At 40.7% G+C, this 16,980-nt stretch overlaps 1 protein-coding gene across 1 annotated transcript; it reads right to left on the bottom strand.

Annotated features, from left to right (window-relative positions):
• Nucleotides 1–2,907: 2,907 nt before the first annotated feature.
• DRA (MHC class II DR alpha chain) lies at nt 2,908–7,488 on the bottom strand. The gene is given in 5 exon segments (NM_001284542.1): nt 2,908–3,217; nt 3,913–4,078; nt 4,376–4,657; nt 5,098–5,343; nt 7,373–7,488. Coding segments are annotated over 4 exon segments (765 nt in total). The 5' UTR covers nt 7,455–7,488; the 3' UTR covers nt 2,908–3,217; nt 3,913–3,923.
• Nucleotides 7,489–16,980: the final 9,492 nt, after the last annotated feature.

Below are 16,980 nucleotides of genomic sequence, written 5' to 3'. Positions count from 1 at the left end.
TCTCAAGGGCATTATTCTGAGTAAAAAATGCCAATTTCAAAAAGTCACATACCATATGATTCCATATTACCTAACATTCCTGAAATGACAAAACTGTAAAGATGGAGAACAGATTAGTGGTTGTCAGGTGTAGGGTGATGGTGTCTGAAGGGAAATGGTTGTAACCATAAAGGGGAGCATGAAAGAGATCTCTGTAGTAATGGAATGGTTCTGCGCATGATTGTGGTGGTGATTACACAAATCTACAAATATGATCAAACATTGGTATAGAACTATACACACACGTACCAACGTCAGTTTCCTGGTTTTGATATTTTACTACAGTTTCTTAAGATATAAACATTTGGGGAAACTAGGTGAAGGGGTACACAGGATCTCTCTGTACCATCTTTGCAACTTCTTGTGAATCTATAATTACTTCAAAATAAAAATTTTTTAAAAATTGGCTTTCTAGCTATAACGCGGAACCCTCACAACACCAAATGCACAATGATGCACTTCAATAGGGCTTCTCATTTGTTGCTGGTGGTAATGCAAAATGGTATAGTCACTTTGGAAGACACTCTGGTGGTTTCTTACAAAGCTAAACATACTCTTGCCATATGATCCAGCAATCATGCTCCCAGGTATTTACTCAAATGAGTTTAAAACTTATGTCCACAGAAAAACTTGCATAAGAATGTTTATAGTAGTTTTATTCATAATTGCCAAAATTTGGAAGCAAGCAAGATGTCCTTCAGGAAGAATGGATAAACAAACTGTGATACATCCACACAATGGAGCATTATTCAGTGATAAAAAGAAATAAGCTATTAAGCTATGAAAAGACATAGAGAAAGCATAAAAGAGAAAAATCTTAAAAGCTAAGTGAAAGAATTATCTTAGGCTGAAAAAGCCACTTACTATATGGTTCCAATTATATGATATTCTGTAAAAGGTAAAACTATAAAGACAATAAGAAGATCAGAGGTTGTCAGGGATTCAGGGGGAGGAGCAGAGGGACGAATGAGGGAACACCCAGGGAATTTTTAGGTCAGTGAAATTATTTTGTGAGATACTGTAATGGTGGATACCCATAGAACTGTATGACACAAAGAATGAACCAAAATGTAAGCTATGGACAGTAGTTACTAATAATATATCAGTTGTCTGACATTTTTGAGAGGATAACCAAAAATTTGTTATTGACACCACCCTCAGTCACCATCACGGTTAAGTTGCTCTTGTTTAGCTGTGAAACTTATTTATAGGCTATGATGTCGAGTTCATGGAAGGTTTTTGCTGTTCATCTCATTGTTCGTCTTCTTTTTGTTTCTCCAAGTGAGATCATCTAATGTACTGCTTTGGCTGTAAACACGACGCTTGGGAGAACACAGGCCACCGGGAAGACTACAATGATGACTATCAGGAGGATAATACCAACAGACAGAAATATGCTTCTTAGCCAGGTTCCCCCTGAACCAAACCAGTTGGCAGTTGGCACTAAATAAATCAAAGAACGTACCTGAAGAGGCATCAATCTCTTTGAGTCAAGTGGCTTGTTTGTTAATTTCTTGTATGAAGAGTAACTGCAGTACCAGAAGTATTGATCCAGGCACAGTAGGAGCTATTTCCTATGGCACAGACTCCTCCTTGCTCAGCACAGAAGTAATCTAAAGCAATTCTATTATCTAACACCATCTCATCAGCTCAAAAGAATCCTTTTGCCCAAGAGGCATCTTTTGGGGTAGCACATCCTGCTACCCTTCAAGGTCATGCTGCCTTGGTTTGTGCTTGTTTTGTTTTGCTTCTCTCAGATTTTTTTCATCAGGCTACAGAAATTTTGAAGAAAAATAATGGAATTTATAATTTTTGCAATATTATTATCACTAAGTGTGGAACCTAATTACTTTGCTTGCATTTTTCTTTTAATTCTCATAATAACTCAATGTGCTAAAAATTAGCATCAGTATTTTCATAAGAATCAGGACAAACTGAGTTAAGATACCAGTGAATACATATCTAGTAAATTATAGAGCCAAGATGAAGCCCAGGTCTAATTCATTTCAACAGCATTATTTGCTAGTCTACCACACTGTCATGGATAATTAATCTTTATGGCTTGGGATAGGTTCTGGTAATCATTTTAGAAATAAATATCAAGTCATAGTCTCACAGATAAATGAGCAATAGCTCACCATGCTTCAAACATTCTTTCTTCCCATTTTAATGCCATATCCCACCCACCACCAATGCTTTACTCAGTATTTCCACTCAAGGACGCATCTCCAAAAACAAGAAGGCTCCAAGAATAAGCCAGACTCTTCTCCTGGTAATGAAACAGGCATCCAAGACTATATTAATGAAATAGGTAATGCCAATCCTTAGTGTCCAATCCCATTCCTCATTAAGTCTGGAATGGGTGATGTTGATATATAAATCCTGTAATGTATATGGATCCTGCTCTATTATTCTTCTCCCCGTCTGCTCCCTACCATCTGTCTCACCCATTATCAGATGCTGAACCCTAATGTTTGAGATTCACTCTACTGAAGATCAGGAGATCTTGTTCACTTGGAGGCTTAAGAACCCAAACCAGATTCTGAATCCGTTGCTAAGTTGAAATCTCCCAACTAATAAACCCCACTATAGGATATTCCTGATGAGGACTGGACCACAGCAACCGGATTGCTTGCAGATCCTCTGAATGAAACCAAGCCCTAAGTAACATGGATATTTCTGATTAATCACAGAGCTTATAAGATACATTCAACATTGAGATATTTCAGGATGGAGGGATCACATATATTCCCCAGCCCCCATGAAGAACTGGCTCAGACATGAAAAACTCCTCCTAAGACCCATCTAGTAGTTTATTGTATTCAAAACAATCACAATCACAGTTTGAAGAAACTCCAAGCAATAAGCATACAGAAGATTTCCCCATAGAATGTTCAAAAGGTTCCATAGCAGAGGAAGGATCCTGTGGGGTCTATTCCAGAGGTATTACATGGTGATAATAAAAAGATAGTGGGAAATGGAGGGAAAACAGATACAAGAAGGGGCAACAGACAGAGGAGAGAGCTGCATATGGAGGCATCAACACTCTTCAAGTAGCTAAAGGGCTGGAAGGCTGAAGAATGGTTGTCTTCACTGAAGTGAACAATTAGAGTATTGTCAGGTTATAAGGCTAGTAAAGCAGAAGTTTCTTCATTGATCTTCTCTCTAAGGCCATTACCTGTAGAAGGACACACATGGTTACTAAAGAATTTAAGATGAATATTTTGAGCTCTTTCCTTCGGATTCCTTCCTTTCCTCCCTTAAACCTTTGACTTTGGAAAGGTCTCTTAATATTCATCTGAGCTCTGGTAAATATCGCCTTTTCAACATGAACTGATATACCCTACTCTCCAAGTGAGCATGAATGAGCAGACCATGCTTTACCTTCTCTTAGAACTCTGGCACCACTTTTCAGATTGGAGGAGCAAAAACAGGCATTGACCTCCAAGAGATTTCCATTTCATGCAATGAATCTACCCTAACCCAAAAAGAGTCAAGCTCTGGAAATTCTTCTGAACTGATGGTCTGCCTCAGGAAATATAAGCCAGGAAGTGCCCAAATCTTGAAGCTGACTTTCCTAGATCACTGGACTCAGTATTTTAATGTAAAACAATGATCTTAGGTACTGGAGATAATTTCCAAGACTGAAGATGTGGTCTAGGTACACATGTATGGAAAAGGATGGATGAGGGACCTGGAAGCTTTGGGATACTAGAAAATGTTAACGTCTGATTCTGTCCTAGAAAAGATAAATCAAGAGCCATGAATTTTCCTATCTTTTTCCCTTAAAGGCATCACATATCCCTTTCCCCGCTCTGTTTCTTTCCCTTGGATAACTCCATATGTGTCTTCCTTTGACCACATCAAACCCACCTGCAGATGCCTCACAGAGGCCCTCGGCGTTCAACAGCATTGCCTTTGCGCACACCCTTGATGATGAAGATGGTCCCAACAATGATTCCTACCAGACCCACAACCAGGCCCAGGCCACACACCACATTCTCTGTTGTCTCTGAGAGGGGAGTTGGCGCTTCAAACTCTGGGTAAGAAGAAAACAATACAGAAGTAACAAATGTGGTAGGGAATAGCACTTAGGACCAAATGTAGGGTACTTAGATAAAAGAATAGTTATTAGTCAATTAAATAAGAGGGAGACAGAATGATGAAGTAAGAGAATTACAGATTAGAGAGTAGAGGAAGCTGGTTAATGAGAGAAGACAAGGAATAGGAATTGCAGCCATTGTTATGAAACAGGGGACTTAGAGTTCCAAAGGACCAGACATGTGTTTCAAAGGAGGAAACCATAAAAGAAAGGAGATTGAAGATTGGTCCATACCCCAGTGCTTGAGAAGAGGCTCATCCAAACCCCAATGCTCCACCTTGCAGTCATAAACATCCTCAGTTGAGGGCAAGAAGGGGAGATAGTGGAACTTGCGGAAAAGTTGGTCATCCCTGGGCAGGAAGACTGTCTCTGACACTCCCATGGTGACAGGTTTTCCATTTTTAAGCCACGTGACATCGATCACTGGTGGGGAGAACTTGTCGACGAAACAGATGAGAACGTTAGGCTCTCCCAGTTCCACAGGCTTGTTTGGGAGCACAGTCACCTCTGGAGGTACTGGGGGACACAGGACAGAAATTAGCCTTCCCTGCTTAGGCTTGCCCCTTTCCCTCCCACTAAAGCTTGAAAAAGCAGTTGAAATTGTGCCCTGAGAATCTATGCCACAGTCTTAGATATGTATCTCTGATACCCTCCCCCATGAACTGGAACCAGTATTGAGATATAGGATATCCAAGGACCTCATTCCTGGCTCTGCCAGCACGGATTCAGGGCAATGACTTTGGGAGTGACTGTGGATGGCAAAGACAGGATGTGAGTACATCAAGAAGGGAACAAACTCATTAAGTTCCTGGGCCTGTAGCATGAGAATCTGGGACTTGCTTATGGCAAAGTTAGGCCCCGGGAGGGAAAGTTAGTCACAATAACATAACACAAGGAGCTGAAGTATCTATCTGAATGCTGTGATTCCCATGCCTAGGAGTGCAGCAGAGAGGTACCATTGGTGTTTGGAGTGTTGTTGGAGCGCTTCATCATGATCTCCAGGTTGGCTTTGTCCACAGCTATATTGGCCAAAGCACCCTGAGCCTCAAAGCTGGTAAAACGTCCAAATTCTTCAAGCCGCCAGACCGTCTCCTTCTTGTCCATATCCACGTGAAAAATCTCATCACCATCAAAGTCAAACATAAACTCTCCTGAGTCGCCAGGCTTCAGATAGAACTCAGCCTGGATGATTACGTGATCCTCTGAAAAGGCAGGAAAGGGAACTAGGATGAGAAGCAGGAGAAGGAGATGAAGAAGAACCCAGGATGTGAGGCACAAACATGTGGGCAGAGGACAGTGGAAACTGATAGTACCAAGTGGAATGGAGGAGTAATGGAGAGTAGGGATGAGTGGGAAGGTGAGGCCTGGGTAAAGGACACCTGTGCTAAACAGAGCTGGGAGGGGAGAGGCAAAGGGGCAGTGTTGGAGAGGGTGGGTTGAAAGGAATGGTGGCTAAAAAAACCAGAGTCTTGTAAAACTGCTTTTAGCTCCATGTTACTAGCTGAGAAATGATTCCTTCTTGAGAAATCTAGCAGCAGCTCCTAAAAGAGAAAGGTCTCTCACTCTCTTTGACCAGGCATTGAATACACTTCAGCCAGAACCCCAGGGCATCTCTCAGAGCATTGTAACTCTAAGAAGAGGGAAACTGTTTAAAAGACTGGGTTCTGAACTCTAGAATCAAATTAAATATTGAATTCTTACTTGGCTACTCACTTACCTAGTGATTTTGAGTAGATTATTTTACCTAGATTAGTAGATTATAAGCAGTTATCCTATTATAATTCTTCTGTGGTTTTGCTTCCATTCTGGATTTGTTTTTAAGATTAAATGAGACAAAGTAAGTAATTTCTTGGTATATCATTAGGCTTATAACAAGTATTTTAGGGTCAGAAATTGCTTTGCATTTAAGGACTAGACCCATGGAAAATATAACTAGGACCTGAGGTCTCCAGAAAATTAAGATTGTGACCTTGCAGTGTGGTAGAGCACCCACTTTCCTGGATCCACACCCCCACCACGGATACCTCTGTGAGAAGGATTGTATTTGGATTTATCTCAGCAAAGTGCCCTTGTATCTTAACACACCTTAAATTGAGACTGTCATCATGGGACATATTCTATTATGGTTGATACTAAGAATAATCTATACTAAGAGAATAATTAACTTGAAAAAAGAAAGCTACAATTGGAGAGCATTCAGTCTCTGTGGTGTATGTAGATGGGAGAAGAATTTTAAAGTCTGACTGTATATTGATAAAGCCAGGGATTTATTTAGCATTTGCAATTATGCACGTGCACACACACACACACACACACATTCTGGCTGCTCCTTTCCATTCCATGGGAATAGCCTCTGTCTTTCCCGGTATGCATCCCCATATATAGCTCTTTCCAGGCAATAGAAACCTACAGTCACCATCATGGGTCTTGAAGCTGGGTTATTACTTTCTTTATTTCCAGTCTACCTGCCACCCTCTGTAGGGATCACTCTGAGTGAAGAATATTTTTTCACAACAGTTTGCTCTGGAGATTGCAGAATAGCAGACTCTCCACTTTACCCATTTTTCTACTCTCGTGGGGATATCACTTAGTAATAGTAACCAAAGATCATGGTAAGATCCACTGTAGTGGGGACTATCACTGTCCCAAGAGGCAGTAAATTAAGTGCAATTCATATCAGCGTACCCGCCCTTCCCCCTCCCTTGGGTAGATTATTGCTTTTTGGTGACTTTCGTTCCTAGTGATCTTCAATAAAATGTCTGTGCTCAAAATATGCTGACAGGATTCTCACACCAAAAAAATAACTACCATGTCTTCAGCTAAGAATAGGTGCCAAGAACTCCTCATGCTTTTTCTCATTTAATCCTCACAAAATTATGTGAGGTTTTTAATTTTCCTAATTTTCCAGAAAAAAAAAAATTAAAGCCTGGAGAGGTAGCTTGTTAATCCCTGTCAGAAAATATTTCCCCCTCAAGTCTGACTTATCTCAAAGTCAGTGGTAGTAATCAACATAAATCTCAGTTTTGCTCCTCTAAAGTAAATTAGACTTACTTCAATCTGTGGTGAGGAGAAAGCTCTTCGAACTACAATTTATTGTACTTTTAGATTTAGACCCACATAATACCTGTCACACTTTTCTTCACTCTAAAGATTGTCTTGCAAGTGTCGACAGTTCATTCTTCAGTCCTCTCAGACCTTGTTGTCCCTGGTTTTGATTCTCTCAGCACTTACCTTTAATAGCCCGTGATTCCTGAAAGCTCATCAGGACAGCTGTGATGAAAAGTCCCAGCATAGGGACTCCACTTATGGCCATTTTCTTCTTGGGTGCTTTGATGGGGGTCAGCAGAGGTTAAGAATGGGACAGCACAGACAAGAATAAAAGAAAAGCGAGTGTAGGGTGTGATAGCGTCTGACCGACTAAAATTCAAATCAGTTGAGCTTCAGCCAATCAGAAAAATTCTTGGAGATGACACATCTGTTGCCAAGGGAAGGACTCTTGTAAAGGGCTCAGGAAAGGAAACACTTCATTCATTAGATAAAAAAGTAAAGTTTAGTTTCCTTTGCCAATATGACCTCAATAAACTAATTTTTTTTAAAAAAGTAAAGTTCTTAATCAAATAATCACACAGCCAAATAAAAACAACAAAAAATCGAGTTGAGAATGTTGGGCAATCACTCCCAGACTCTACCGTCCCAATCCAAGCTCTAAAAAGGGGTATACCTGAAACACATTAGTGAGAATAGTATCAGTCCCAACTCCCTACAGTGAGAGTTAATGACAGACATGCCTCTGTGCTGTGACAGCTGGGGAGTTTATTTAAGGGACAACAAATCATCTAAAGAGAAGGTAAATTGTCAGGCTATGGAGAATGCCTGAGTCTTGGCAGGATTGAGTGGCAGAGCTTCACGTAAGAAGCTTCCTTGCTTCAGGCTTCTCTAGTGTCCTAGACTCCCGTATGGCCACTCAGCCCAAGAGCTTGGGATCCCCGGCATTGTACTATATTTAGAGAACATCAGAGTAGAAACTCTGGATTTCAACACTCCCAATGCTGGAGAGGGATGGAAAGCTACACCTTGGAACATGGCTAGTGGTTCCTGGAAACAGTGGACTGTAAGGGGGTTACAGCTTCCTAGTCCCTACCATCTCAAATATGACCAGAGATTGGACACTGTTGGGACTCACCTCATTCAAAGACTCAGGTCAATGAACATGGTGGAGTAAATTGGGCAGAGCTTATTTTACTGGGAATGCTAGAGACAATAACTTGCAGGAGGGTTTTACCTTTACTTCCCTCATGTCATAAGATTATGAAAGTTCTCCTCGTGTCATACAATTTTTGAAGTTCTGATCCAAAGAATTAATTTTGACACTTATTGTTGAGAATACTGGGGGGCGGCCCCATGGTCGAGTGGTTAAGTTCGCACACTCCACTTTGGCAGCCCAGGATGTCACCAGTTCAGATCCTGGACGCAGACCTAGTGCCACTCATCAAGCCATGCTGAGGCAGCATCCCACACAGCAGGACTAGAAGGACCTACAACTGGAATACACAACTATGTACTGGGGGGCTTTGTGGAGAAGAAAAAAACAGAATACCTAAAGTTGCAACATTCTTACTCTCATGTTTCTGAAAATGCAGTGCAATAGAAAGGAAAATTAAACTACGTAAACACTTCCAAGGAAGAGCCACCTGGCAGTGAGGCAGCCCGTCAGATGGTGAGTTCACTGCTCAATGTCAGTCATGACACATATACTCAATGCGGATTTTCCACACTGTTATGTTGAGGTCTTAATCTTCCCTGACAAATCCTGAGGGCAAACATCCTGAGGGCTTTGAACATCCTCTGACACTGACTTCTAGGTCACTTGGAGAGACCCACAGCATGGTTCTGCCCTAAAATTGTTAAGGAATACATTTCCTGGAAACGGGGGCTTAGACCAGGTGAAAGTTCTATCATATCTGTCTCTGCTAAGAGTCTGATCCTGTGATTCAGGCTTGTCATCTCCTCTTTCCGAGGCAAAACCAAGTATAATTTTCCTATGCCTGCTCTTTGCTGGGTGTCATAATGCCTCATTCTTACGAGGTGCTCAAGAAATATATGGTAAGGTCAGAGGTATTTTACGGAAAAATACTTTACATGTCATAATAGCACCTTCAACCTGAAGTGTTGCTCAGCAACTTATGATATTGTTGTGTCCTGAAGCACTGATTGGTCCTCCTCATGAGATTACTAAATTTGGGAGACTTTAAAAAAGACTTTCAGTTCCCTTTGTCTGTGATAGGAGAGAAGTTCCTATTCGGACGCTGCTCATGGTTCCCTGTTCTCTTCCTAAACTTTAGCTTCCTGTGTGTTTGAGGGGATTTCTGAGGGCACCTGAATGAGGTCTTTTTGGTAACATTAAATGGTGACGAGTCACTGCACTAGTCAGAGTTCAGTGAGCAAATAGAAATCTCTGTAGACACTCTAAACAGAATTGTTCATTAGAATTCTTCCCTATTACAGGGAATTATACCTTAAAACTGTTAGGAAGTCAGTGCAGACCCCTAACTTTAAGAGATCAGGAACCTGTAGGAAATCACTCCTGACATCACAGCTCCTTTAGAGCCGTGAGGGGGTGGAACGTCTTGGGAACACAAGGCTGCTGCCAAGGCTCCTGTCTGTGAAACTCTTGTATCCACTCCATGAGATGGCTTCAGCCTACCTGCCACCTCCCAAATCTCATAACATGAAGTTTCACTACAGAACGTAGGCCACGTTCAGAAACCTGGGGACGGAGAGCCTGGGAAATGTAATATTCTTACTTCTATTCCCTATGGTATGGACAGACCATAGAAGCGAATGGGAATTTTTTTAAAAATTGCTAAATGTGAATATATATATAGGTCACTGGTTCTCCCTATAGTATCGAACTTAAATCCAGAGAAAATATAATTTGGGGGTAATAGATTAGGGTTTGGAAATGAGACAGCTTTCACATTGGACCCAGGTCAAGTCTGGGACCTCGCTACTTCATGTTTGTGTGATTTGAGTTCTGAGAATCTCCAGCCCCCTTTTTAGCTTCTCTTCTACCTTTCCCCCTTCAACACTCAGAGTCTTCATGATATTTCTCCTACTGAGGACTTCCCGCCAGAGTTGCTGAGGGAAGACTGATCTAGGCATTTCCTTCCCAAACCCCCAAGTAGGAAACTTTTCTTGTTCTGTATTATTTCTCCTCCCCATCCTGAGAGGGGGCAGAAGCTAGTATGCCAAAATAAGTCTCCATCAGAGCGAAAACTGCCAATTGTTGATATCAACAAGTGTACTAAAATGGTGGGTTAATGGGCCTTCCTATCATGTTCTGTGTGAATGAAAGTTTCTGTGGTGTTTGGGCTCATCTCTAATCTGAGACGATGACAGTTTGAGAGTTTGATTAATTCTCTCTTCACCTCCACCTGAAATCTAATGTTTTAAAGACCAGAGTACTCTTTGTGCTGGCCCCCAGTGGTGTGAAATCACCCTTCTTTGTGTGAGTAGTCTTTGCAAATAAGTAAATTCATATCTATCTATTTGTCTATCTATCTATCTATCTGCATTTCCTTACATATAATATATGATATATGTATATGTGTATACATATACGTATATATACACACACTTGTATTTGTGTGTGGGGGGGCAGTTTTGGAAACTTCAAATCCACATCTCAGAATATTTCTCTGCCAGCCAACCACAGGTTCCATTACTATAACTTGAGCATCTATAGTCTGATTGTTCTATGACTCCCAATTTTCTTGTCTATTCTAAAAGGCACAAGCTGAACTTGCTAATTGAGAGACTGGAAAAGATTAGTTTGAAAAATCATCAAAGAAGCCTAAGAGTGGTTGCCTTCAAGGCAGCCCTCTTATGGCCAATCAACAGTTTGATTGACTCTCTCAGCACCTCCTCCTGTTCTTTAGACATTCTAGCAACTTATTTTCAGAGCCACTTCCAATTCCATCTATCATCTTTGCCACCCCAGAGCCAGCACAATTCCTGGGCATATAGGACACTCTCATGCAAAGTTGTTTCCATCTTCTCCTTAGAATGAACACTTAAGTATACAGTTATAACTGCTAGGTTGGATAGGTGCTAAATGAAACTTTTAATTAAACTGAAATTGCTTGGGTCTGCTATTGTCCCTTTACATATTCTCCTTAGAGGAGCATTCTCTTGCTATTGTATAGGAATTGTAGCATACCACATGAATTATTTCCTCAATTTTAATTGACAGACCGTCTTATAATTCATTTAAGTTTCACAAACATACCTTAATTCAGCGATTAGATTGTTTGGTACTATGTAATAATCAAAAGTCCCAATTTGACTTAAGTTAGCTCCTTTCCTATCTTGTGCTGGAAATTTTTACAGACAGGAAAGAGCTTGGTTCTCCTTCTTCCTCGTGCTCTAACTGGGGCCGGTTCACGGAGAGGGAGGAAGAGGAACAGGCAAGAATTGTCTTAGTGAAAATAAAATGTTTGTTCTCTGTGTCTGGATGATGTTCACAGCACCGCTTTTCTATTGTGGGAGCTTTAGTAGGCTCTTCAGATTCCCTCACGGTCTGTGTGTGGTGTGTAGGAAACATTGAAACATCCTTTGTGTCTACAACTCTAGGAGTGCAGACTATTCCCAACACAGCCACCCTTTCCAGGATCTGCCACCAGCTCGTCCTTCTACCCCACCCTCTAGGTTCCTGGGTGGGGCCAGGGACAGATTCCATTGTCCTCAACCACCCAGCTTCCTGGCAGGTAAAGCAAACTCTTGGGTCCCCTAGAAAACAATTTTGCTAAATGCCAGGCAAGTAAGTTATTCCCTTTCCCACATGCTTTGGGGGTAGAGAATAGAGTTAATAGTAAAGAGGTGATCTATACAAAGGTATAGTGAACATGCTCCCTTCTATACTTTCTGACCATCTTTGGTCAATGGATAGAGAATATTAGAAACATGTTTTTCCCATTTGGAAATCTTCAAAAGAGGTAAGGAATAGCTTACATGTCCATAGCTATATCTGTACTAATGACCCATTAGGTGAAACCAAGGAAGGAACATACACAAACAAACAAATAAACATGCTATATGGAGAAGTGTAAATAGCAGTCAATGTCCGACATTAGTCACGTAGACATAACTGTAACACAATGAAATAAATGAACATGGAATTAGCAACATAAGGTATGTTTTTTAGTCTAGTTTCCTCCAGGGTGATAGAGAAGAGTAGGCATATAAAACAGTTTTTCTTATATTAAGCATTACACAGGAGTTTCTCTAAGGAATACATCTGAGTTTCTTTCCATCTCTTTTAAGTCTCCTGCTCTTTGTTCCAAGTATAAAATTGGTATTTGAGGCTTCACGCAGTTACGTGCTCTATCAAATTATTCAGCATTACCGCATTAGAGTACTTCGAAGTTATTAAAAGATATTTGCTCTTGGAGCATGTACCACATAGAACTGCTTAGCACTGAAGAGTATTCTTTCAGAGGCTTTCTATACGGGCCCTTTCCTTTAGTCAGGAGGGAATTAAGGGGCTGGAGTTTTAAGAACTGACTCTATCCAGACAATAGTGCAGTCATTCCTGCCACCATTTCTTTGGGCATATGTAGCGTTATTTGGAAATGTTTATCCATTGAGCATGATGTCTGCTCGTTCTGAAGATTGTTTAGAGTGTCTGTATAACAGCCTTCTTCTAAACCTACCCTTTTCTAAAGGGTATAGTTGAGGGTAAGAAGCTGAAAACTTCAAGATGATTGTTTAATCTATGTGGTCTGCAATCATAGCCAAGGAGCTGGGTTTCAAACATGCTAAACATTCATTGTAGAGAACTTAAGAAAACAAGTGCGAAGATGAAAAGTTAAGAGATGTGAAGAATGAATCACTAGGCCTGCTGACTGGCTGGATTAGGATGAGGAAAGTGGTAGAAAATGATCAAAAAAGTACTTAAGTAGTCAAAGTTTTAAGTCTAAATGTCATAAATGAAGGAAGGCAATTTTCACATAAAAATTGAAATCATGAGGAGAAGGTGGCTCTTATTCACACTGAGTGCAGCATGGGCCAAGCACAGAGTGTCAGAAGGAAACTTAATCTAACATATTTTGGATTTCTGAAGTTACTTTGAACTTTTAAACTTTTTTTTTTTGCAGAGGAAGATTAGCCATGAGCTCACATCTATTGCCAATCTTTCTCTTTTTTTGCTTGAGGAAGATTAGCCCTGAGCTAACGTCTTGCCAGTCTTCCTCTATTTTGTATGTGGGTCACCACCGCAGCATGGCTGATGAGTAGTGTAGGTCCATGCCTGGGATCTGAAGCCACAAACCCAGGCCGCTGAAGCAGAGAGTGCTGAACTTAACTGCTAGGCCACAGGGCTGGCCCCTGAATTTTGAAATTTTTGAGGTGGAAAGGAAGATGAGAAATAGGCCAGAGGATTGTTATTGGTTTTACTGAAATTCCTTTTTTTGATACACACTTTATCTCTCACCAATTAAAAATACTACTAATAATATATAACACTAAATCTTAGCATTTCATTCATCAGATAACAATTGTATTTCAGTTTATTCTGAGAAAACTGGGTTACAAGGGACTCTGGTATTTAGGTCAAGGCTAGAAAATGGGAACAGTGGTATTCTAAATCAAGTCTCTAACTCTGTAGCCAGTAATATGTGGGGTCCAAGAATAAGTCCATTCAAAACACTAAAAGCACTCCCACCACAGATGCCACCTCAGGTGGGGGTGACAGTTGTTTTGTCTTGTACACTGAGTTTGTAGGTGAATATTTCAAAAGTTCTCAGGAAATCTCTCTCCTGTTTTTCTAATGCATTGTAAAAGTGGAACTAGGCTTCCCTCTTGTGGCCAGTAGTATTTCATTCTTCATAAATGCTTTTGACGTTGAGTATTCAGAAGACCTATGAAAGATCAAAGATTTCTTAATTCAAGTGCTTCAACTCAGTTTTTCCTTATACACACACTCAAAAATTCCCGGGTATGTTTGATCTAGTTAGGTTGCTTAAATGATTTGCAATTTAAAAACCTTTAAAGTCTTTTTATACTGAGTATCACCATGCCTTTTTTGATAAGCACACAAAATATGGAATGTTTCCTTTAAATAATTTCAAAAATGAAATGATGCTTAAAAAAGGAAAAAATTAACTGTAAATCACTTTGATTCTTGTGGATAGATGTTTAACACTCTTTCTACTTCCTCACAACAAATATAATCTTAGGCTAATTTTCTAGTGGCTTTCTGGAAACTTGATACAAAAGAAATGTCAGCTGGATTCCTAAACAAACCTTTGCTTGGTAAATTGTATCTTGCGTGAGAGAAAGATTTGATGAACTATAACAACAAACCCATAGTTTGAGCATCTTTGAATGCAGGGACCCTTATAAGTAGGTGTGCCCTTACAAAGAGTCTGGAAGCTCTGCCCATGGAGTTGTTGCTAGAGGTACTGGTTTCAAGGGGGATGATGATTCTAAGTCAGCGTGGAGTCAACCCCCAGAGGTGTAAACTCGTCTTCTTGTACCTAAGCTGTCACTTGAGGGTGGCTGGGCAGGGAGACTAGCATCAGAACTGCATTATGGACTGTTTCAAGAACTTCTCTCACTGATGAGAAACATCTGATGCTGTCCCGTTGGCATGCTTTGATTGCTGTCTGATATCCTTCTAAGTGAATCTCAGAGTGAAGCGTGGCCTATGGTAATCATGTTAGTCTCCATATTTGATTAAGTCTAGGAAGACCCCCTGAGTCTTGATACATGGACAGTTTCCATTTTATTTTTGTACAAATATGTGTGTATGTGACATGGTGTGTGTGTGTACATGGGAAATATACATATACGCAATTTCCTATGAAATTTTTGAAAAAATCTGCACTTTTTTTGCTTAACAAAATTAATCTCACACCCGTTGTTTTAGTTTAGTTTTCTTTTTCTTACCAAATTTAATTGATATTAAATAAAGATGGTATAATTATCTAAGGATAGTGCACAATATTTTAATGTATGTCAAAAAGATATTAAAAATTTGTGGTGAGAGACTTCTCATTCCAGGACAAGATCGAGTAGATACAATTCTCCCTATTCCTCCTGCTAAGTACAGCTACAGACAAATATAAGACTCTGAACGGTGGAGAGAAGAACGCAGATGGGCTACGGGCCTTGGGACTAAGCAATGACAAAGTGGTGAGTTCCCTGGGTTTTCTTTTTGCCTAACATATTCAGAAGTGGGTTTTGGAGAAACTGGAAACTGGGAAACACCAATAAGCACAGACAAAAGTATCCTAAGGAAAGCATGCTTTCTCGACCCAAGGGAACAGGAAAGGGCAGCACAGCTACACAGAACAGGTGAGTAATAACCACACTACTCAAGTCAAACACCACAGAAGAATTTGTGCCGCTACCCCTATGTCAGGCTGCAAAGGCTGAGTGGGGAGACTATGCTACCACTCTTGCCTGGCTGCAATGAGGCACCCCTATACCCTTCAGAGCTGTGTCAGAGGAAGCCTACAGGGGAGCCAGGATTTTTACCACTGTCTATCAGTAATAAGCCACATACATATTGTGCTATTAGTGAAGTCTATATGGAGAGCCTGGACTTTCACCCCACCCAGTTGTAATGAGGCACCCCTCCCCTTCTCTGCCAGGGTATTACCAGAAGAGGCTAAGAGGAATGCTGGGACTTTCACCGCTGCCCAGCTGTAATGAGGCACCCCTACCTTCCTGATGTCAGTGGAGGCCATGTGGGAACAGCGACAAGGTGCCTGTCCTCTCTCAGCCAGGGTTGTGCAAGCAGAGGCCTAGTGGGGAGCCTGAACTTTTTTATACCCCCAGTTTTATTGAGATATGATTGACATACGTCACTGTGTTAGTTTAAGGTGTACACACAATGGTTTAACTTACATATATTGTGAAATGATTACTACAGTAAGTTTAGTTAGCATCCATCATCTCACACAATATGATAAAAAGAGCAAGCAAAAGAAAGAAAATAAAATTTTTTCCATGTGCTGAGAACTCTTAGAATTTACTCTTTTAAGAACTTACAAATATATTATACAGAATGTTAGCTATAGTCATCATGCTGTACATTACATCCCTAGTATTTATTGATCTTGTAACTGGAAGTGTTAGTGGCTACAAACATAGTTTCTTTACCTGCCACACCAGAAGGGCCAAATAAAAACTGGAACGCCAGGCTTATGGCAAGGAAAGGATTTTTATTTCAGATGATATCAGCTGGGAGACGAGAGTAAGCTCTCAAATTTGTCTCATTTCATCTCATCTCCCCAAAAGATGGGAGGTGAGGAGTTTTAAAGGTTGCAAGAAATGTTTTTGTTTGTAGGGATGGGGGGCAGTCTATGGCCTCGTGGGTCAGAGCTTTCCCACCAGCCTGCATTCCGCCTTGGGACGCTGTTTGCAGGGAGGTGGAGGAGATGATAAGGAATCCAGGTGGCTGTACTTGACCATGTCTGTCTCCCTGGCAGATAGTGGCTTCTGGACCCAGGGAGTAAGCAGGGAAAGAGTGGTTTGGTTTTAACCCCACATATGCTGGGTTTAATGTAGGGGAACTGATATCAGGGCCGGCATCAGAAATTTGTACATTTTAACCACCTTTCTCCAATTCCTCCCCTCTTCATCCTCTGCCTCACTCAGATAACCACAAATATGATCTTTCCTTCTATGAGTTTGTTTGTTTTAGATTCCACATATAAGTGGCATTGCACTCTATTTGTCTTTCTCTTTCTGACTTAATTCACTCAGCATAAGGCCCTAAAGGTCCATCCATGTTGTTGCAAATGGCAGGATTTCCATAATTTTTATGATTGAGT

This window comes from Equus caballus, chromosome 20 (assembly GCF_041296265.1).
Source record: "Equus caballus isolate H_3958 breed thoroughbred chromosome 20, TB-T2T, whole genome shotgun sequence".
Classification (NCBI taxonomy): Eukaryota; Metazoa; Chordata; class Mammalia; order Perissodactyla; family Equidae; genus Equus; species Equus caballus.
This window is presented reverse-complemented; position numbering and strand designations above follow the sequence as displayed.